The sequence below is a fragment of the Trichomycterus rosablanca genome, chromosome 1 (genome assembly GCF_030014385.1).
Source record: "Trichomycterus rosablanca isolate fTriRos1 chromosome 1, fTriRos1.hap1, whole genome shotgun sequence".
Lineage (NCBI taxonomy): Eukaryota > Metazoa > Chordata > Actinopteri > Siluriformes > Trichomycteridae > Trichomycterus > Trichomycterus rosablanca.
In genome coordinates, this window is record NC_085988.1 from 38203717 (window position 1) to 38228800 (window position 25084).

Below are 25084 nucleotides of genomic sequence, written 5' to 3' on the forward strand. Positions count from 1 at the left end.
AAATAAATTAATGAAAGAATATAAAATAGAATGAATAATAACCATTGTGAATGTTGAAAATTACCTGTCTTGCCATCATTCTTTGCTGTAGTGGTATCTAAGGTCTGCTTTTCCCAGCCATTTAATGTCAGCTTCTGAAACTCAGCTTTGACCTGTGCCAGATTTTCCTCAATGTTTATTGGCGACTGCCTGGCATTGCTGCATGATGGGTATTTCTTGGCCCATTTGTTTTGGTTCAAAGTACCTAGAGGAAATAAAAGATGACTATATGTTTAATGTGTAACGTAAATTTGCATTAACCTTAATTCTAAGCCAGGTCCCACTAAAATTGTCTATGTTCATGGAACCAAGGATGGGTCGTGGTTCACCACTTTGTCAGTCAGTTCAATGTTTCTTAGCATAATATAGTACAAGTTAATATAAGGCATGAATTGGGACAGTGGTAGCCTAGTGGGTAGAGCTTTGGACTAGCAACCGGAAATCCAGGCTCTGCTATGCAGCCACTGTTGGGTCCTTGAGCAAGGCCCTTAACCCAGTCTGCTCCAGGGGTGCCGTACAATGGCTGACCCTGCGCTCTGACCCCAGCTTCCAAACAGCTGCGATATGCGAGGAAAGAATTTCATTGTACTATACAACTGTATATGTATATATGACAAATAAAGTATTTCTTCTTCTTTCTTCTGAATAATAACATCATAAAAAGATTCAAGTAGAAACTGGAAATCTCATTGCATAATGGTTAAAGATGGAAACCGCTACGGAATGTGCATGAGCCTACAGGCAGTATTGTTTGAGAAACAGTCATGCTACCGTGATGGATAAAGCCACACAGGCTCGGAAGTACTTTGGAAAATCATTGTCAATTAACACAGTCCACCACTGCATCAAGAAATGCGTCTTGTTATGAAAAGATTAAGCCATATAATAATTTTAAAGAGAACATCAGTCTCTGGGCCAAAAGTCATCTGAGAAGGACAGAAATACAGTGGAAATATGGTGGTTCTGTGGTCAGACAAGTACACATTTTAGCTTGTTTCTGGGTAAATGGACACTGCATTTTACATGCAACAGATAAGAAAGTAAATGTCATCAACTTTCTGAAGTGCAGCAGCTTTTTTCCCAGCAAAACAGCCCTACAACATGATGCTGTTTTGATTAAGGCTACTGTGGTGCTGGGACAACTCAAAGCTTTGGATATCGTTTTAGATTCTTGATCTATGCTAACCATATGTCAATTCATCTTTTCCTGTTAGAGTTCTGACAGTGTTTATGTCTAGTTAAAATAATTTACTCAAATCCAGAAGTAATATTACTCAAAGTAGGATATAAACAGAGACTAGCTCGTTAAAAGTTTACCTACTCTCTATTCAATTTCTCCATTTGCTGAGTTATGTAGGCTAATGTACTACTATACACAGACAAAGCCCATTTTCTGCTATTTTCTAGCCATCCCAAGAGAGCCACAATTTACCAGTTTAACATGTTATAACTAGCCTATAAACATTTCTTAGTAATCTTTAAGATGCAATAATGCCTAGAAATGGGTCAGTTAGTAGACAGAGACCATGACATTTGGGGCACCACTCACAAACAATGCCCCATCTGCCTAGACGCTTGTCTAGACCCCTGGCAAAATAATGCACTCTTTGTTTAGTCAACCTAATGTGTCACCCTGATCTGATTTGTTGTGATGCACAAGAAATTAAAGCCCAAGAAGAAAACACATTCAAAGTGATAAGTGAGGGCAGGCTAATATAAATGTCACTTGAGTATAGTTAAATATAATCTAAAAAAAAAAAACTAAAAAAAGAGTTTAACCCTTAATACATTTTATTTTCATAATAAACAAACAACTTTAATAACAATAACAACAACTTAGAGCGTTTTAATCAGAAAATAAAGTATAAGTAATTTTTGATGAAAAGTTACAGTATATAGAATTAGAATATAAAATTTCAATTAAAATGACAAGACAATTTAATTGTCATATATGTTTTTTACCAAAATATAATGGCTTGCAAATTCGTAATTCAAAAATTTGTAAGATAAGTGTCTATACTAACCAAAATATTACTTTACTGACAAAATATAATAAATATAATTTATACTGATATTCAGTGATAAAAATATTAATGTATAATACATTTCATAATAAAATTGTAGAACTCAAATTTTATCACATAAATACGTTTCAAAAGGTACCTCAGGTGTCTATGTGTAAACTATAACTCTCTTGATATATAAGATATATTATAAAGAGCGGCACTTGGATGGCACAGAAGTAAGCCCAGTAATGCTGGGATCCAGGGCTTTAATCCCCAACCACTCTATTGGCCAGTCTGACTTGACTGGCCATGTCAGGGAGGGGGGATGGCCAAGGTCTCTCAATTGATTGGCGCCCTGTCTGGACCCCCCCTGACTAGGATAAAGCGATAAAGCGGTATAAAATAAAATGAAAATAAACAAAAAGTAAATAAAAATTAAGTTAAAATAAAATAAAAATTATATTATAATGCTTAAAAAAAACAGCTTGCCTGAAAATGCCCGTACAGTCAGGGCAATAATTACAATGTTTCAATCAACTGGACGAGGAAGATTGCTCTGCCCCAACGCACAGTGCGGTGGATGATAAAAGGTAAAAGGTTCCAAAACTTACATTTAAACAGCTTATTTGGAAGAAGTAGAAAGCCCTTCCTGTCATTAACCCACAAACATACATTTCTAAAATTTGCTTCTACAATAATTTTACTTGACCCATATTTTATGGTTTATTTATAGATTAAATAAAAATTAAGCTTTTCAATGGGTTTGGCATAAAAGGGATGACTATACTTAAAAGAACCTGGTGCAGAAAACCTGAGGGATGAGCTAGAGAGAAAAGTACACAAGGGACAACCCTAAACCCTGGACAATATGGAGAGATTCTGTGAAAAGAAATGGTAAAAATTGGTCTCAAATTACTTTGTGGAGGTGCTGTTCATTATTTAGACACAAGTCATTGAAAACAACAGTAATACTTGGTACAAATGTAGTTCATTAGTCAAAATGTCAGGAAAATAGGGCATAATAAATCTGGCCTACTTTGAAGCAAAGATGTGTGAGAAATTGGAAAATTCTCCAAGGTACTAAAATGAGAGGAATTATGAGAAGGAAGGTAGAAATGTGTCAGATATAATATTTAATGCTTAAAACATAACATTAGTGTAAAACAAAGCAGCTAAGACTAATCAACTTTTAAAATGGGATGGCATTAAAATCAATGCAATAGACGGACCAAAAACAATTTAAGATATATTATAAAAACATTATTAGACAAGAGTTCAGTAAGGTTACAAAAGTAAAATACCAGTTATATTTACCTTCAGAAGCTTTGATAATCTTTAAACTTTAAAGTTCACTGATTTAACTTTCTACAATAATTGAATCCCAAGCAATTCATTCGCTGAAATCACAATGAAGTATTACACTGCTTATAATCCAAAAAATCTAATGAATTATGCAAAAGCCTTGTTAAAAGGTGTTAAAAGTATCCCTGAAGGCTATAGTGTGGCTTTTTGTCTATTTAAGTGTGAGTTATAAAGGCTAAAATAATAAATAATCTAAAATAATCTAACTACTAGAATTTATCTCATAAGATTATTTCCTTATGGGATCAGTAGTTTCCTCACTGTAAACAATTATAGCCTTGCATTTATTTTGTATAAATGTTTTTTATTATATTTATAATTATTATAACGCATGTTTCTTACATTATAATTATAAATAAGCATTGTCAGTGTGTATTAAAATCAGATAGCACTTAAGAAGCTGAAAAGTGTGAAAAGTGTTTGTCTGTCTTTTAAAACTAACTTAATGTTCAAAAGGATACAATAATAACATGGTGCTAGGGTGGCTCAGTGGCCAATTACATTAGCCAAACATCACTGAAACCTGGGTTCAAATCTCAGCTGGCCAGGCATAAACACGGTCATGATTGGCCATGTCTGAGGGTGAGGTTGGGGGCCTGTCAGCACCCTGTGTAGTGTTTCCCAGTGGAACCAGACCTGTTGCAATCCTGACCAGGATAAAGTGGTGATGAGAATAAAATGAAAAAATAATAATCCTCTTGGAATCTTATAAATATTTTGTAAACCATTAAAAAGAATTTAAAACATACAATTACCTGCTTACCATTCAACAGCTCAATTATTATTAACATTCTCAGCATGTAAAAATGAGAACACTAAATGAGAATGTTAAGCAGGAAAGGCATTTATAGGCAAACCACAAGAACATGAACTAAAAAGTAAAGACATGCCACAAGGCCGCATTCATACAGTCACTGCCCTGTTTAACAAATTAGCATGCATCGTAAGTGTTGTGTTATGTGGTACATGTACTGGCAAGATTGTTGGTGAACTTTTGCATAAAAACAACCTCCCTCACTGACTGGTTTCCCTAGGGAAAGAAGACCAAAAACACTAAGACTAATACAACTCAGTAGGACTTACCTGTGTATGACCAGTCTATGTTATCTGTGAGTTTCTTTTGTGATCTGAATCCATAGGCTTGGGACACATCTGCTAAAAATACACAAAAGAGTTTACATTAAATATACCACCAGTGATTACCACATAAACACTAAGCATATTTCTATTTTTGTCTTATTTCTTTAGTTAAAAATAATAGGATTGCTAGGTTGCAAAATTTAGCAGTTAGCTAAAGAACGTGTAAAGTGTAAAAAACACTGTTGTAAAGAAAAAGCAAGAACGGGTAAAAGGCATACTGTCTCTTTTAAAAGACTCTCATTTGGTAAAATAATTTTTAAGTGAGGCAGAAACAGATGCACAGGGTGATGAACACAGGAAATTAATAGCATCCTCTGTGATGCTCCAATTACCAAATGATTAACTTGTGCAGTCTCTATGTGGGCCAGGTCTCTAATCCATAGCTGTTAACTTTTTATGTGTGTCACTTTAGCAGCCCAACAGAATCCATAATTATATGCATTTTATGAACCAGTAACAGTCTATAATATACACACACAGTGCTGTGAAAAAGTATTTGCCACTCACCCAATGTCTTTTATTTTTGCTAATTTGTCACTTTGTATTAGTTGCTTCAGGCCAACTAATTTTAATATAAGGCAACATGAGTAAACACAAAATGCAGCTTTTAAATGATCATTCTTTTTATTGAATATTACCCCCTAAACCTAATGACTGCTTGTGCCACCCTTGGCAGTAACAACTGCAAACATTTAATAACTTGCAATGTGTTTGGAATTATAAATTGTTTTAATTTTGCTACATTGGAGAGTTTGCAAGCATGAACTGCCTGTTTAGGTTAAGTCAAAAACCTTAATTTTGTTTCTTTTGAGCTAGTCAGAGGTGGACTTGCTTGTGTGCTTCTGATCATTGTCCTGCTGCATAACCCAACTGCGCTTAAGCTTCAGGTCACAAAATGATGAGCGGACAATCATGAGCAGAATTCATAATTCATCATGTTTGATATATACAACGATCAGCCATAACATTAAAACCACCTCGTTTCGATCGTCTCTGACTTTACATCTACAAGGTGGACCAACTAGGTAGGAGTGTCTAATAAAGTGGACAGTGAGTGGACACAGTATTTAAAAACTCCAGCAGCGCTGCTGTGTCTGATACACTCATACCAGCACAACACACACTAACACACCACCACCATGTCATTGTCACTGCAGTGCTGAGAATCATCCACCACCTAAATAATACCTGCTCTGTGGTGGTCCTGACCATTGAAGAACAGGGTGAAAGTAGGTTTAAAAAAAAGTATGTAGAGAAACAGATGGACTACAATCAGTAATTGTAGAACTACAAAGTGCTTCTATATGATAAGTGCAGCTGATAAAATCTACAGCGAGTGTAGAAACAAGGAGGTGGTTTTAATGTTATGGTTGATTGTATATACATACATTCTTTATTTTTCTCACTGTGGTTTGTGGTATAGATGCATTCACACACACTCTTAACACATCACTTACAGCTGATTGTGAAATATGCACATATTGTATGTATGTACAGTGTATCACAAAAGTGAGTACACCCCTCACATTTCTGCAGATATTTAAGTATATCTTTTCATGGGACAACACTGACAAAATGACACTTTGACACAATGAAAAGTAGTCTGTGTGCAGCTTATATAACAGTGTACATTTATTCTTCCCTCAAAATAACTCAATATACAGCCATTAATGTCTAAACCACCAGCAACAAAAGTGAGTACACCCCTTAGTGAAAGTTCCTGAAGTGTCAATATTTTGTGTGGCCACCATTATTTCCCAGAACTGCCTTAACTCTCCTGGGCATGGAGTTTACCAGAGCTTCACAGGTTGCCACTGGAATGCTTTTCCACTCCTCCATGACGACATCACGGAGCTGGCGGATATTCAAGACTTTGCGCTCCTCCACCTTCCGCTTGAGGATGCCCCAAAGATGTTCTATTGGGTTTAGGTCTGGAGACATGCTTGGCCAGTCCATCACCTTTACCCTCAGCCTCTTCAATAAAGCAGTGGTCATCTTAGAGGTGTGTTTGGGGTCATTATCATGCTGGAACACTGCCCTGCGACCCAGTTTCAGGAGGGAGGGGATCATGCTCTGCTTCAGTATTTCACAGTACATATTGGAGTTCATGTGTCCCTCAATGAAATGTAACTCCCCAACACCTGCTGCACTCATGCAGCCCCAGACCATGGCATTCCCACCACCATGCTTGACTGTAGGCATGACACACTTATCTTTGTACTCCTCACCTGATTGCCGCCACACATGCTTGAGACCATCTGAACCAAACAAATTAATCTTGGTCTCATCAGACCATAGGACATGGTTCCAGTAATCCATGTCCTTTGTTGACATGTCTTCAGCAAACTGTTTGCGGGCTTTCTCATGTAGAGACTTCAGAAGAGGCTTCCTTCTGGGGTGACGGCCATGCAGACCAATTTGATGTAGTGTGCGGCGTATGGTCTGAGCACTGACAGGCTGACCCCCCACCTTTTCAATCTCTGCAGCAATGCTGACAGCACTCCTGCGCCTATCTTTCAAAGACAGCAGTTGGATGTGACGCTGAGCACGTGCACTCAGCTTCTTTGGACGACCGACGCGAGGTCTGTTCTGAGTGGACCCTGCTCTTTTAAAACGCTGGATGATCTTGGCCACTGTGCTGCAGCTCAGTTTCAGGGTGTTGGCAATCTTCTTGTAGCCTCGGCCATCTTCATGTAGCGCAACAATTCGTCTTTTAAGATCCTCAGAGAGTTCTTTGCCATGAGGTGCCATGTTGGAACTTTCAGTGACCAGTATGAGAGAGTGTGAGAGCTGTACTACTAAATTGAACACACCTGCTCCCTATGCACACCTGAGACCTAGTAACACTAACGAGTCACATGACATTTTGGAGGGAAAATGACAAGTAGTGCTCAATTTGGACATTTAGGGGTGTAGTCTCTTAGGGGTGTACTCACTTTTGTTGCCGGTGGTTTAGACATTAATGGCTGTATATTGAGTTATTTTGAGGGAAGAATAAAGTTACACTGTTATATAAGCTGCACACAGACTACTTTTCATTGTGTCAAAGTGTCATTTTGTCAGTGTTGTCCCATTAAAAGATATACTTAAATATCTGCAGAAATGTGAGGGGTGTACTCACTTTTGTGATACACTGTATGTATGTGCTCAAAGCCTATAGCGATGTCAGTCTACTTCACTGTGGACAGTATAAATATACATACATGTAGCAAGTGTACATATTACACAATCAACTGTCAGTGATATTATTAAATACTGTTAAGTGTTTAGAAACCACAGCAACAGGTGACCAAGTGGCGTGACGGGATATTCACTAGCACACCAGCGCCGAGATTCTGAACTCCTCAGTTCGAAATTCGGCGTTGTCACAGGCCATCTAGTCGACTGGCCACAGTGTCTGCTTGGGGCGGGATGACCGGACTATGTGGGTGGGGTCTTCAAATGCTGTGCAAGGACCCTGATTAGCAGATAGAGGCGCCTGTGCAGTAAGCATGGGCGAAAAGAAGGGGTCTGCAAGGAATGCGCACGCGACTGAGGGCACGTGAGCAGCATTATTCCCTCCTCAAATGCAAACGGGGATCCCCAGCAGCGGAAGACAAATTGACTATGATAAATTGGGAGAAAATGCTTAAATAAACAGGAAAAAAACAGAAACCACAGCAACACTGGCAAGTTATAGGGTGGGCTATAAAGTTATAGGGTGGGGTCAATGACTACTGAAGTACATAGTGCATAAAGGTATATATATACTGTGTGTATAACAATGGTCAGTGGAAACCCAAATCATCAAGCCAATGAGGCCTGGATTCAAAATCACACAAAAAATTTAAATCACAGATTGATCCACTGAAACATAACATCCCAGAGTTTCCTTATTAAATTCGGCTCGAGGGAACATGAGGGCCAGTCAATGTCATCAGTGCTTCATCCAGGAACTGCCTACACACTTGGCCACATGAGACCGGGCATTGTTCTGCACCAGGAGGAACCCAGAGCCCACTGCACTAGCATGGCTCTGAGGATTTCATCCCAGAACCTAAAAAAGTCAGTAATGCTGGCAATCACATTGAGGTTTACAACTTTTCAAGGATATGCCTTCCCAGACCATCACTGACGCACCGCCAAACCAGTCATGCTAGATGCTGTTGCAGGCAGCATAACATTTACCATGGTGCCTTCAGACTCCTTCACTTCTGTCATGTGCTCAGTGTGAACCTGCTCTCATCTGTGAATAAAATAGGCACCACTGGTGAGCCTGCCAATTCTGATGTTCTCTGGTGAATGCCAACTGAGCTGAATCTTGCTGGGCTTTATGCACAGGTCCCACTAGAGGATGTGAGGCCCTCATACGACCCTCATGGAGTGAAAAGATAGTTTGGTCAAAATAATGCACACCAGTAACCGCTCTGGCAGTGCTCCTCTTGTTCCTCCTAGTACAAAGAGGCAGATTCCGGTCCTGCTGCTAGGTTGATGCCCTTTAACTGCCTTGACCAGCTCCCTTCATGTAACAGCCCATGTCTTGGTCTCTCCTACATATTCTTGAGACTGTTCTGGGAAACACAGCAAACTTTGCAAAGGCACATATGGATAAGCCATCCTGGAGGAGCTGGACTATTCGTTTATAAGGATTTTAACGTCATGTTTTACACACTTTACACACTCATGACATAACAGGTAGTTACTAGTTACACAAGATTAATCAGTTCACAAGTTCAATGTCAACCCAGAGGAAACCCATGCAGACACGAGGAGAACATGCAAACTCCACACAGAAAGACCTGAACTGCCCCACCTGGCAACAGAACCCAGGACCTTATTGCTGTGAGGTGACAGTGCTATCCACTGAGCCACCTTGCCGCCCAGAAGCTGGACTACCTGTAAAACCTTGGGTACCTGGTCTTACAGGGGTAAAAATGGGCTGTATAAAGGAGTGTATGAGCGTATTGACTGCAGCAGTATGAGTGTACTGACTTTAGCAGTGTTGTTGAGATTTTTAAATACTGTACTTAAATACTGACCTCTTTATGAACACACCCTGTTGGCACTCATTGTGGCTGTACAGTCAGAGACTAAAGCTGTTTTTTTTTCACACACAATGTTAGTAATCTCCCTCTAGTATTTTATTAGTGGACATTTTTGAACATCACACAATGCTGTTGGCTTTATAATTAGGTTATTCCTTTACCCAGCACTGACAGTGAGGTGTCACTGAACACTGGTGCAACTGAGTACAAAGTAAAATAAAGATGTGGTCTTCTCAAATGAGAACAAAAGGTTGACATTAATTCCGGTCACATTTCCATTCTTTTATTTAGACTTACACCTGTGTACACACACCTGCCAGTACGTTCCAAGCTTAAAAAAAGAATTGTGTGTGTATATTTACAAAGAGTTAATACTCGTAATGCAGTGCAATTCAAACTTATTTGGAAGAGTATATCTGTTAAGTGTCCAGGCCTTCCACTACAAATACAACTACTGTCCACACACAATACAAAACACTTCTATTTAACATGAATTACACAAAATGAGACATATTTAAAGTAAATACAACTGATGGCAAAAGCTTACATACACTTGTAAGCGTCATGTATTCCATGCCAAAATTTAACTGAAACAAATACTGATACCTCTCTTTCTTTTTTTTTTTACAGTTTACAGTCTTGTTTTCTGAAATTCTGCTAGGTGAAAAACTACATAAAATAACTTTGTTACTATTAATTTGATTGCATAGAAGTTCTACAGTCTTGTTTAACTTTGTGGCATGGGCTCCAAATACATTGCTAGTATATAACACTCATTGTAGCTGGTGACTTCTCTATGTTTATATACAGTCCCCTCAATTATTTGCACCCCTGGTAAAGATGAGTAAAAAGGTTATAAGAAACTAATCTTTTGGTAAATTAGCACACAGACAAATAAGAAAAAAACCTTTAATTAAAGTAAAAGAGACAAATATTAGTTTTTAACAAATCCCCATGTTCCACAGCTACTGTCACCCCTTAATTAAATACTTTGTACAACCTGCCTTTGCCAATGAAACAGCACTTAGTCTTCTCCTCTAACATCTTATAAGGTTGGAGACTACAAAGCAGGGAATTTAAGACATTTATCTTTATAGAATCTCTCCAGATCATCCAGGGTTTAAGGTTGTCTCTTGTGCACTCTCCTCTTTAGTTCACCCCACAGGTTTTCTGAAGTGGTTTAGATCACGGGACTGAGATGGTCATGGCAGAGGCTTGATTCTGGGTTCAGTAAACCCTTTTTGTGTTGATCTGGAAATTATGGATCAAAAAGTTATGAATCATTGCCCGAACTGATAACAGGTGAGGGAATCATGATTGGGTATAAAAAGAGGATATACATAACACCTATATTACATTGTGATCTACATATCTCAGTCCATGTAGGGCAAGAATAGAAACCACTATTGCATGACCTTCAAGCCCTCAGATGACACTGCGTGGGAAACTGTCACACTACTGAGATAAATATAGCCACATTGGCTAGGAAGTACTTCAAAAAGCTGTTGTCACTTGACGCAATCTCCCATTCCACCGAGAATTACAACCTGTAACTCTATTACGCAAAGAGAAAGCTGCACATCATTTTAAAACAGAAACAACATTGAGTTTTTGGGGCACAAGCTCATCTCAGATGGACTAAAAGACAGTCGAAACATGTTCTACGGTCAAATCCACATTTCAGCTTGTTTTCTGGACATTGAGTTAAAAATTAAAAGTAGGACCATCCAGACCATTATCAGTGAAAGCTGCAATAGCCAACAACTTTTATGATAATCAGTGGCCATGGCATGGGTAATGTTGTAGCCTAGCGGTTAAGGTACTGGACTAATAATCAGAAGGTCACTGGTTTAAGCCCCACCACTGCCAGGTTGTGGCTGTTGGGCCCTTGAGCAAGGCCCCTAACCCTTAATTGCTTAGACTGTGTACTGTAAGTCGCTTTGGATAAAGGCATCTGCTAAATGGGGCCAGTGATAGCTCAGTGGTTAAGGTACTGGACTAGTAAACAGAAGGTTGCCGGTTCAAGCCCCGCCACCACCAAGTTGCCACTGTTTGGATAAAAGCGTCTGCTAAATGCTGAAAATGTAAATGTAATGGGTAACTTGCACATGTGTGAAAGTAGCATTAATGCGATACTATATCTTTCCATTTTACAGATACGTGCTGTTATCAAGGCAATGTCCTTTCCCAAGAAGTCTACAGTTGTTTCAACAAGACAATGCCAGGCCTGCAGTTCAGATTTGTTTCCTATTGAAAATCTATGGTGCATTATGAAGTGGAGAATTAGACAACGGAAACCACAGATTGTTGAGCAGTCTCGTTCAGGGAAGAATGGAAAAAAATCCACTTGTAAAACTGTAAACACAATTCTAAATGTGTTTACAAAATACAATTAGGTTGATCAGTAAAAAAAAAAAAAAAGTGGAAATCTTTTCTTTCTACTTTTGTCCGTTAAATAAAGATTCAAGAAAATTAACAAATCACAGTACATGAAACAATAGTCACCTGCCAGAAAGATCAGAAATGAAACCCAACAGCCACCTTATGCAAATATGTCAGGATGGTAAGATAAAAGCAGGCCTTCCACAAAATAGAAGCTGCTGGAACTACCATTTCCAATATAGATCAAGTATGTGATCTATTTAATATAACTGATTTCACAAATCCTTTAGCACAAAATGTGCCTAAAACACCAGAACTTAATCATTAGCAGGGGTGTGAACATACTTTAGGTATAACATATATGGTGGCACAGCCACCAAACACAGCTTTACTTATTATTATATTATTTATTAGCTTTGCTAATAAACGTTTTGATAATACTGCTGTTAAACTGAAAGATAAAATAAGTAAACAAAATATGTGAGTCCAATTAGTAAGGTGCAAATAGGATTTTGACTAAAGCTTGACTTAAGCAAACTCAGTAAAATCAATGTCCTATCAATTTCCGTGAGTTGCCAAATGTTCATTACTTTAACTGTCTTATAATTGTCCACTGTCGTATTTTTGTCATGCAAAGTAAACATTTCAAACATTACTTCTTATTTAAAGCTTTTCTATCCTCTTTGTGCTAGGAGTGGCTCCCACACCACTATGCTAATGTCCTTTTTTTCCACATAAAAGAACAGTCCCATGAGAGGTTTCCCCCTCGAGTGAATGGAAACAATAAGTGCAACAACGGCATTGACTTGAAGCATCTCTTTTCTCATAGTACAAGTCTTAAAGTAAAGCTAGGTTACAATAAAAAGTTGAGCCAAGTTTACCTGCCTACATATCCAATATCAGTACAGGTTTATAAATTTGGCATGTTTTACTGTTACTTTTTTATTTTGTTAAATGTAACATACTGTGTGACTATCACACAATTAGCATTATATGTAATACATCTCAGGAATTATGTGTATACTCTTTGAGTAGTTTTACTCTGCATAGACTAACACTAGTCAGAGAATGGGGGCACTCAGGTAGCGTAGCAAGATATTTCACTAGTGCACCAGCGCTGGGGTTCTAAAGTCTACGAGTTTGAATCTGTGCTCTGCTCGGTTGGCTCGGCGCCCCCTAGGAGGCTTGATTAATAGTGCCTACAGAAGACAAAACTGGCCACTAGTCTTCTGTGTGGGAAAAGACCAGACTAAAAAGAGGGTGGGGTCTTCGAAACTGTGTAAGGACCCTGGTTAGTAGCCTGAGGTGCCTGTACAGAAGTGAAGGAATGCAGAGATTAGTGTGTGACTATCCATGCACAAGACCGTGCTCGGATCCGTGCTCAAGCGAGAATCCACAAAAGTATGGGTAAATAAGAAGAGGTTAAGGGACTGCGCACGCATCAGAGAGAGCATGTGTCAGGCAAATATGCCCTCCTCAGGCGGGATCAGGGACCCCCAGCAGTGGAAGACTAACTGGTTATGCTAAATTGCGAGAAAAAGGGGAGAAATGCATAAATAAAATATTACAAAAAAGAGCTTTTATTAACAAATCAGTTTGTCCAATTTCTGCCTAGCTGGACTGATCAGCCATAACATTAAAACCACCTCCTTGATTCTACACTCACTGTCCTTTTTATCAGCTCCACTTACCATATAGAAGCACTTTGTAGTTCTACAATTACTGACTGTAGTCCATCTGTTTCTCTACATATCTTTTTAGCCTGCTTTTACCCTGTTCTTCAATGGTCAGGACCCCCACAGGACCACCACAGAGCAGGTAATATTTAGGTGATGGATCATTCTCAGCATTGCAGTGACACTGACATGGTGGTGGTGTGTTAGTGTGTGTTGTGCTGGTATAAGTGGATCAGACACAGCACCGCTGCTGGAGTTTTTAAATACCGTGTCCACTCACTGTCCACTCTATTAGACACTTCTACCTAGGTGGTCCACCTTGTATTGTCACTGCAGTGCTGAGAATGATCCACCACCTAAATAATACCTACTCTGTGGTGGTCCTGTGGGGGTCCTGACCATTGAAGAACAGCATGAAAGGGGTCTAACAGAAAGCAGAGAAATTCTTTTTCTTCAATTACAGTCAGTAATTGTAAAACTACAAAAAGCTTGTACATGGTAAGTGGAGCAGATAAAATGGACAGTGAGTGTAGAAACAAGGAGGTGGTTTTAATGTTATGGCTGATCGGTGTATAAGTCCTGGTCATATATAAACATAATTATTGTAAAGTGGAAATATCTAGGGAAAGCAGCAGCTCAGCTACTATTGCCACATGAGCTCAGAAATCAAGACCATTAAGTTCTGAAGCATGTACCAATAGTGTCCCCCCCCCCCCCCCCCCCCAGTCTGCTGTGTGGGAAAAGACTGGACTAAAAAGGGGGTGGGGTCTTTGATGTTTCTTCTTTTTATTGCGTTTTACAAATTGTCCCAAATTTTCTAGAAATGGGGTTCATACAACTGTCATTAACATTTTCATAATCTTTTGTTAATAGTTTGACATATATAAACCTGCCTGCAGATAATAAGAAGTAGTCGGCTATTGCACACGTCAGTGGAGGTCTGCAGCACATTGTTGTGATTTACAACCCATCGTTGATTGCAAAGACTAAGCTTTTGGTGGAGGCTCCTTTTATGCACAATCTTGACGACCTCACCTGTTATTAGTTAAACTGCTAATTATGGAACCTTTCAGAACAGTTTTTGTTTGGAAATTAGGTTTACTTGTATAACCATAGTCTGCAACTGCCCAAGCCATCATCTTAGGATAACTCATTTTCATCTATAGCTTATCTCACAAGCTTTTTTCTGATGTATGATCCTTGATTGCCAAGCTGCTTTTTTTATTTGTTTATGGACAACAAATTTAAGGTCTGTAAAGTCTGAAATCAGCAACCGTAAAATCTGCTGGGTGGAAGAGAATAAAAGGATTACAGAGGTCCTAGGAGACTCTGGCAAAACACAGAGATACACAGAGCTAAAGTGAGAGAGAGGCTACAAGTTTTAGATATTGACAAGCCTCAGTGCCCCATATTTCACTATAAGGGTCTGATCTCTATGTTCATTGTACAGTATTGTGTGACATGCTTGATATTTAAGTAAAAATTGACACTTGTCCATGTAAAAATCTGACTTTGGGTCAAAAAAACAGACTGATGGACTATTTTCATGATTTCAGTGAGGTCTGATTAAATAAAGTGGCAGACTTTATACTAATAAATTATTATTGACAAATTTACAACTATTATTTTTGATTGGTCAATGATACCAGCGCTCTAATTATTGGCCAATACTTAATAATAATAGATAAAAAATAAAAGATCTGATATAGACACTCCCACTGTAACAGAAACAACATGTTGCATGCAAGTTATGTGAATAATCACAGGCATTATAGTGATATCCATATTTTAGTTTAAAGTGCAAGCTCTGGTTTGTGCCACAGAACAGTCACGTTAGGCTATTTTTAATAGCAAATAGGCAGTGTAATGCTAGAGATTACACAGAAATGACTTTTTTTTTTTATAAAAAACTTTAAATGGCTTTTCACTATGGCCAGGGCAGACACTGTCCAACAGAAAGGTGTTAATAGAAAAATAACTTCTTGAGTGGATCAAAAAGTACAGAAGATCAAGGCATGGTTCACATGAATACCTCTATACCACTTAAAAAGGATCTTTTGGAAAGTGACTGTATTTGTGCCAAAGAAATGTGAGACTTTTATGAGCCTCACCTCTGTGAAAAACCTGTTTCCTTGTGTGTCCGATCAGTGCATATTAAAATATATTGTTCAAATGGGTTATCAGATGCTTTCATACAATTAATGTACTGTATTACTGGTAACAAGTGAAAATCAAAATACCTCCTGCAACCGCCAGACTTTTTAAATACTTTACAGTTAACTGTTTTCGTATTTCATAGTAGCAGTAGTAGTAGTAGTAATAATGATGGTAATGATATAATAATAATAATAATAATAATTAATAATAATAATAATACATTTGCCCCAAAATAAGGTTATTAGATAAAAAAAAGTACATGAAAGTAAAAGTTTGTAAAAAATAGTGTAGATTCCAGTACTACATTTACATTCTACAAGCACAGAATGACTGTACTATCTAGACAAACATGTAACTAAGCAGCACTTCATACCCCAGAACCAAATAGATGTGGATTAATAAATGTGAGGCCAAATTGTTGATTCAAATTTTTTGGATTATACTTCAATAATAAATGTCACTTCAGAATAATTATTTTGTGAGTATTTTTATGTATAAAATTCCATTTCTTAAAGATAACTTCAAGGAAAACAAATGTAAAGGTAGTTAACTGTTTATACTATATAAACAATGTTTACAAACAAGTTGTGAAATACGACAGTTTGTGTAGTCTGTTTAAGAAAACAGTGCTACAAGTGAAATTGTCTTGAATGAGCATGAGCATACACAACAAATAGCATGTTCTTGGTGACTGCCCATTCAGCCTACAGCAGTTTAATCCAACCAGTCACTTTAACTATTTACATATATTATTTATATTTGTATGTATATGAAACACAACTCCAGAAAAGTTGAGACTTTTAATAAAAAACAATAAAAAGGAAGAATCTGTGATTTGTTAATTCTCTTAAACCTGAAAATAATATTTTTTATTTTATTATATTTTGTAAATATAAACAAATTTTAAATTTAACGAATGCAACACACTCCAAAAAGTTGGGACAGAGGCAAAATAAGAGTGAAAATATAAATTTTAATTATATGGTTTTTAAACATTACACACTAAGGAAGTGAATGGGTAACAGGTGAGGGAATTATGATTGGGTAGGAGGTGAATCCTGCAGAGACTGCATTGCTGCAAGCAATAGTTGGTCGTGGCTTATCACTACATGAAAGTATTGTCAAAAAGAACATTTTACAATAAAATAATGAAAAAATTTAGGTATTTTACCATATGCCATACATAATATTGCTAAAGATTTGGGGAATCCACAGAAATCTAAGGGTGAGTAAGGCAAGGCCTGAAATTACTGTTGAATGTGTATGACCCTTAAGCCATTAGATGGTATCGCAGTAGAAACTGTCATGCTAATATGATAAATATAGTCACATGGACTTACTTTAGAAAACAGTTGTCACTTAACACCCTTTGTCACTCAATCCGCCATTAAATGCAACCTGAAATTTTAATACACAAAGGAAAAGCCGTACATCAATTCCGTACAGATATGCCGCCAAGTTCTTTGGGCCCAAGCTCATTCAGATGAACCCGGGATGTGGCCAGATGAGTTCACGTTTTAGCTCGTTGTCAGGAAAAACAGAGATCAAGTTCACTTTGTCCAAGATAAACAGGACCATACAGACTGTTATGAGCAAAAGGTGTAAAAGCCAACATCGGCCATTGTATAGGGATGCATCAGTGGTCATGGCATGGATGGTTTGCATATGTGTTATGGCTCCATTGATGTGGAGGCATATATTGGGATTTTAGAGACACATGCTTCCATCAAAGCAAAATCTTTTCCCAGGAAGTCCATAGTTATTTAAGCAAGATAATGCCAACCCTAATTCTGTATGTGCTACAACAGTGTGGCTTCACAGACACAAAGTGAGTGTGCTTGACTGGCCTGCAGTCCAGAACTGTTTCATATTGTTACTGTACTGATTTTCAATACTGAGATAGGGTTTGTAGGTTTAAGCAATTTAAATAGGCTAAAATATTAAACTTTCTAAACATGTTCACATTCTATATATAAGTTAGAATGAGATAAAAAGGTCTAAAAGTTGTCCAAAGTAAAATAAAAATCTGCCAAAACACCATGTGTGTCGCATTAGTCCAAGATTATGCATGTGTATGCACCATGTAAATACCTCTTTTTTTTATTTGTGTGTGTGACTAAAATTGATTTTTTAGTTCTTAAAACATCAATGCCCTGTGATGGACTGGCGCCTTGTCCTGGAAAACCAGACTCACAGCAACCCTGACCAGGATGAAGTGGTGTTGAAAATGAGATTAAATTTTGCCTCTTTATGGTTTTCTTTGCTAATAAAATAAATATTTCATGTAAAATGGCTGTGAATGCCTGCTTGTCAAATGGCAGTATAAAGTTGCAAATTAATTTTAGTTGTAGTTATTATAAACATTTATTAAAATGCAACATTCATTTATTCATTAAGTGTCAATTTTGTAACAGCTTTGTCTTGGTTAAAGTAGCACTGGATCTGATTCACTGGGCGAAAGGCAACTCCCCAAACAGGTAGGCAGTCCATTACAGGGCAGACACACACACATAGGGCAATTAAGTAGCTTCAATTGGCCTGACTGCATGTCTCTGGACACAAGAAGAACATGCAAACACCACACAGAAAGGACAGTGGCTACCTGGACTTCTGGCTACGAGGCAACATCGCTCCAGTGCAACATATTTTAGGTTATTTTTTTAGGTTTTTGACAGCCTTAGTATTACCTCAGGGATGCTTATTGTAATTTTTAAAACATTTCATTTTTAAATATTTAAAACATTATTTTAACAAATAATAATATGACTCAAATATCAAAATAAAACTTAAAAACTTATCAAGCTGATTGAATCATATTGGATCTAAATCATATCAGACGAGCAGTGTGTTGGAAGACAATCAAATGGTTTACTTGTTTTACTGTAACATTTTACATCATATAAATCATGTATCAAGACTCACAGAAGTACATGCCTCTAATTATGCCCAGCAGTTGTGGTGTAAAAAAAATATTTTAGTAAACAGGCTGATAAATACTTGATAGGTGATACAGCATAAAACTCTCTTCCCAACATAAAACATATCAATAACAATAAGAACAACTTTTTACCATGAGTCTAGGTGCACCTAGAAAGCTGCCTGAGCTGATCAGCATGCAGGCAGTGTAGCGGCATTTGTTCCTGGAAAACAAGCGGATCTCCACATGGCCCCTGGCCCTTGCAACTTCCCTTCATCCCTCACTCATTGTCATGGACACAGCACCAGTTCGGGTTCATTCAGGAAGACTCCACACAAGTTTTTATTACTTTACCCAGCTTTATTTCTTCTCACTAAGCCACACAACTCTCACCAGTCAACCCTGAATGCTGCCTTTTGTAACATCCATACAATCCCTGTTGTTTCCCTTCATTAGGTAAACCTTAAACATCCTAAAGGAAAGAAAGTACATTTTTCCTCCAGTCAATCTGTGAGCCATGTGTTTAGGACATATAGCATGGGGAAACGTGTGTTAAACCACTTTTGATTTTGTCATTTAATGTACTTCCAATGCATATATTTACACTGAACTATAGAGTGCATTTTCACCATACATACAATGTCTTTTGTACTTACACATTTAAACAAAAACATCTGCATAAACAAAATTATGCTATACATTAAAAAGTGTGACAGTATACTGTCTAAGCAATTCAGGGTTAAGGGCCTTGTTCAAGGGCCCACAGTGGCAACCTGGCAGTAGTGGGGCTTGAACCAGCAACCTTTTGATTACTAGTCCAGTACTTTAACCACAAGGCTGCAACTGGCCTTACAGAAGTGTACAGTAAATTTGTTTTTGCAGAATTGTGGCTCAATCCTATTTAATACATTCCTATCGCCAAATTGTACTTATTTTTCCATTGTTACAAGGGTCTATTTGACAGACAAATTTCTTAATACTCCATAATTATTTTAATTGAATTCAAGTCAAGAAATTGGCTTGGCAATGCAAACATGTTAATGGTATTTTAGGCTCATACACTGATCAGTCATAACATTAAAACCACTTCCTTGTTTCTACACTCACTGTCCATTTTATCAGCTCCACTTACCATATAAAAGAACTTTGAAGTTCTACAATTACTGACTGTAGTCCATCTGTTTCTCTACACACCTTTTTAACCTGCTTTCACCCTGTTCTTTAATGGTCAGGACCCCCACAGAGCAGGTATTATTTATCATTCTCAGCACTGCAGTGACAATGACATGGTGGAGGTGTTAGTGTGTGTTGTGCTGGTATGAGTAGATCAGACACAGCAGCCCTGCTGGAGTTTTTAAATACCGTGTCCACTCACTGTCCACTCTATTAAACACTCCTACCTAGTTGGTTCACCTTGTAGATGTAAAGTCAGAGATGATCGCTCATCTGTTGCTGTTTGAGTTGGTCATCTTCTAGACCTTCATCACTGGTCACAAGACGCTGCCCACGGGGCGCTGTTGGCTGTATATTTTTTTGGTTGGTGGACTATTCTCAGTCCAGCAGTGACAGTGAGGTGTTTAAAAACTCAATCAGCACTGCTGTGTATTATCCTCTAATACCAGCACAACACACACTAACACACCACCACCATGTCAATGTCACTGCAGTGCTGAGAATGATCCACCACCCAAATAATACCTACTCTGTAGTGGTCCTGGGAGAGTCCTGATCATTGAAGAACAACATGAAAGGGGGCTAACAAAGCATGCAGAGAAACAAATGGACTACTGTCAGTAACTGTAGAACTACAAAGTGCTTGTATATGGTAAGTGGAGCTGATAAAATAGACAGTGAGTGTAGAAACAAGGAGGTGGTTTTAATGTTATGGCTGATCGTGTATATGCAAACCATCATACAAAATGACAAGCTAAACAATTAGCAATTGTTACATCTTTTGATTTGTATAAGGGTGAAAGACGAATAGGGTGTTCCAAGTACCAAAAAAATAAAATGGTTAAATTGTATAATTTTTTCATTTAATATTGTGCACAAATGTGTCACCTATGTAAATATGTATTTTTTTTCTCAGCATTTTGCTTATTTGATAATTTTAGTGTTGTTGACACACAACAAGGGCACAAAAATGTCATTCAGTGCAACGACTAATTTATGACAAAATACACACACAAGGAACAATTTCAGCCATTTCAAATTTATAAGTTTAGTATATCTCTTACAAAAGATTTAAAACCTCAGAAGAAACTGTACTTACTCTGTTTTGAATTTTCTGTGCATTGTTTGTACTGTAATGCGTCTTGGGATTTTGTTTATTTGTATACAAGATGTTTTTGCTACACATTCTATTCTATTTGAAACCCAATCAAACTCTGTTTTCTATGAAGCAGGCCTGGATTCTCTTGCATTCACATGAAAAAAATATATAATAATTACTTATTACAGTTATTTTAAGCAAATGTTTTTGTTGCACTGTATGATGATTTTATGTTGCACTGAATGACATACTCCAAATTATCCTGTTACATCAGAATAATCATGACTTAATTTGTTTTTAAGTTCTTTATTGATTAAAGTAGCAGTAGTAGAATGAAAATATGCCACACCAGTGGCAAGTATGTGTTATAATATTACTACATCATGAAAAAAGTAAGGCAATGAAAAACATAGCTAATGAAGCCATCATAACAACTTGTAAGGCACCAGAACAGTGTGGAAGTGTGGAATTTGTGTCATAACACGTGAAAAAGTTGCTGCAGTAAATCTAAATTCATTCAGCCGTGAAAACCATTTGAAGTCGCATTTTATTTCATGAACTGATCAAATGTTTTCCAGTCTTTTGTTGTTAACCTTGAGGTTCTTGCTGTACATGGCTTTGGTTCTGCGATTATGATTTTGACATCAGACTTAAGGTAGTAAATTTCATCAGGTGGATTTGGCCACACAAAGGAATTTCTGTTTCAATTTTGTAGCATGCAGCTAACTTGCACCTCATCTCCTACAGACAGCAGTACCTGCCCAACGAATGGCAGGTCATCGTACTTGACAATAACAAAATCTCAGGGACCACTTCATCAAAACCATAATTATTAATATTCATTGTAATTACTGCTCTTATTAAGGAAGACTAGAATGGAAAAAAGTGGTTTTAATATTTAAAAATAATTTTAAAACATTATAAAGTCAGTATAACAATGTCATTGTCAATTTAGTGCAACAGCGAAATTCTGAATGACTTGTTGTACTGAATGACAGAAATTTTACTTTAGCACATTTTACAGTTATCCCAGTGGTTAGCAAAAGCTAACATTGACCTTAGCTCAAAGACATTTCTACACATATTCACATTTAAATGTTAATAACCTTGTTTGTTTACAAGATTAACCGTAATATTACGTTTTATGTGTTGTACTGAATGACACTCAGTTTTGTTCTTTAATGTACTGTGTCAGTAAAAAGACATTTTTATCAAATAATGTTAAAATGCATTGACCTCGTGTGTGTGCTGAAGGGTCCCCAGGAGTCTTCTTTTGTTGTTATAATTGGTCACATGACTGCAGTAGCTTGATTGCATATTAAAATAAGGCTTTTTATTAATGTTGTACTGAATGACAACTGAAGATTGGGAAAATGGGGACTGAAAGTATCCTGAATATTATTAATATTAAAAAACACATCTGATTGAATATTATTTAATATGTCACACATGACATTTGTACAATTATGCCAAAGCAGTACATTTTTTACTTAAGATTAATTAGTTTTTTCTTAATGTTTTATTACTTAAAGAGGTAGGGGGACCGTTGCACTGAATGACATTTTGGGGGTTTCAAGGGTTATTTTTTCAAAAATCATACATTTTCCGTAAAAATTACTTTAGGTTTCAGTAAAGATGTACAAATGGAGTAGATTGAAGGTATATCCACTTATATTAATATAATTGTATATTATTTATCAAGTGGGGACACTAAAAAGTTACGTCTCGTCTTTGACCCATAAACACTTTTAAACAAGATTTAGATGTACATGTCTGTGAAATAACTAAACATTTATAACATGACCTGGGAGGTTTTTTTATGTCTAGGGTCCATCTGAGAAACTTGTTTATAAAGAGACTTAAATATTTAATGGAATTCAAAAGAAGGTTTATTTAGATAAAACCCTCTCTGTCACATATGCCTGCTGAACTGTCTCTGTAAGAGGGACTCTAATGCCAAAATGCAGGGAACTGTGAAGTCTGAGGGAAACACTGGACACTGTTCAACTTAATCCACTGTAACTTTAGCACTGAAATAGAAGTTCAACTTAGCACTTTGTCCTCATGTACATTTACAGAGCCATTTTGTTATTCAAGATGGCAAAGATAAACCTGTCTGTAGCCATGTTAGTGTAGTTTTTGTTCATTTAAGAGGCATAAAAAAAAGGGAGAGAGGGAGAGAGAGAGATATCACCAGGAGTATATGACTTGACTGCAATTAACAATAATAACAACATTAATAATAATCATAGTAGTAGTAGTAGTAGCAGCAGCAGCGTAGTAGAAGTAGTAGTTGTACCTACTACATCAGTGAATTTAATATAATGACTATTCCACACACTGATTTGGGATAAGACAGTATGGACATTCCTGTTATTTTCTTATATGAATGTCAATACCATTCTTTTACAAGACTCCAAGTTCAAGACTTTCAGTTTCCTTGAACTCTGGAATAGTAGAATTATTTGAAAAAGCCCAAGACAAACTCATTCTAGGTAAATAAAACATGGGCAAGATTTACCCTACAAAAATGTTTTTTTTTAAATAATTCATTTCCTATAATAAACATTGCCTTTTATCTCTGGTCCTTCCATATCACTGGCATCCTTTAATTTTTTATTTTATCCGACCTCTGTTTTTAATGCCCTTTTGGGTCACTGACTACTGCTTTCACTATAAGGAAGTGCAGTTTGACGTGCAGTAGTTCTAAATGAACTTCTTATCTTATCCCATTAGCTACTATGCTCATTACTGCTAATGCACCACACCTGAGCTCAGCACTATAAAGCAGTGCTTACTTTGCATCTCACTGGTAAGGTGGAGAGCCAGAGCTGTGTTCACCTTACATACTTCAGAGAGCTATTTTTAATAAGTAAAACTACTTACTAAACTGGAATGTAAAGAAGCTGGGACTCTTACCACATTAGGGCAAAGCATCCCCAACCAGCTAACTTGTAGCTCATGTTAAAAGGCATCTGCCCCTGGACCTTTTTTTTCCTAAAGCCAACTTTTACATGGGGATCCCATCTAGAGAAGAACCTGTGGGCCTTGGTGTATTATGGAAAAGAGGGAAATGTCATTGACATTGCTCTGGCCAGGGTTCTGGGGCTACCAACTAGAATTCTTAAGACGAAGGGGCCTATCATTAACCCCTCCTCTCTCTCACATGTAGTTAGGACAGAAGGGAAAAGCATTAGCCTTTGATCTTGTCACAGCACATTAATGGATCAAGTGGTTGGAGTGTTGTGCCCAATTCCAGTTTCACCTTGCAGTAAGCCAGGCCCTGGTTAGCTAATGTTGTTATCTTATAGAGTTTCTTTTATTATATGGGGCTGCTTAAATGCAGTGGCACAGAGTCATTACACATCACCAAGAGAAACATGACTGAAGTGATGTACCTAAATATAAAAAAAATATCCAATCATATTAACCAAAAAAACTAAACTAAACCTGGACAACAAGACAACAACTCCAGTTTTTAAAAAAGAAAGGTGCTTGATAGCCTGGACAATCTCCTGATTAAAATCTCCTAATGATTAAAATTCAGGAAGAATTAAGAAACTTCAAGTCCATCAAAAGGAATCTCAAAACCTTGAGGGAATAAAAGACAATTTAACACAGAAATGGGTCAAAACTGAACCTCAATGCTGCAAACAGCTAATTATTTCTTTTTATAGTTGTCTCTAAGCTGTAGTTCCAAACAGCTTAATTTTATTCATTTGTGGTGCTTGAGCAGTATTTTTCCTATTAACTTGTGTTAAAAAAAATCTACGTATTTATTTATACAAATACAGAAGAGGTTTATACTTGTAAGGACAATATTTAAAAAATGAAAAAAATATGTGTATACTTTATGTGGATATTTGCACTTAAAGTGTACTAAATAACAAAAACTTAATGGTTGAACTTTTATGGCTTCATATCATTGCCAAAGTGCTTGACGTTACAGACTTAGCAAGAAAAATGTAACATAAGCTGTTCTCATTTACTGCTAAATCCCAACAAATTGGCTGCCAATAACAAATGTATAGCATTGTGAAAACGTGAAGTGCACTCCTCAGCAAAGCAGCCCCCCTCTCAACTACTTTTTCATCTTTTATTTAAGTTTT

At 37.2% G+C, this 25084-nt stretch overlaps 1 protein-coding gene across 6 annotated transcripts in view; it reads right to left on the bottom strand.

Moving 5' to 3' along the window:
* Window positions 1-25084, bottom strand: part of ptprz1a (protein tyrosine phosphatase receptor type Z1a) — a 64260-nt gene that overhangs the window by 31792 nt on the left and 7384 nt on the right. For all 6 annotated transcript variants that reach the window (XM_062992415.1, XM_062992424.1, XM_062992407.1 and 3 more), the window contains exons 2-3: window positions 4491-4562; window positions 65-244 (exon numbers count right to left, since the gene is read on the bottom strand). In XM_062992415.1, the coding sequence (XP_062848485.1) occupies window positions 65-244; window positions 4491-4562 (252 nt within the window). The remainder of the gene's footprint in view (window positions 1-64; window positions 245-4490; window positions 4563-25084) is intronic.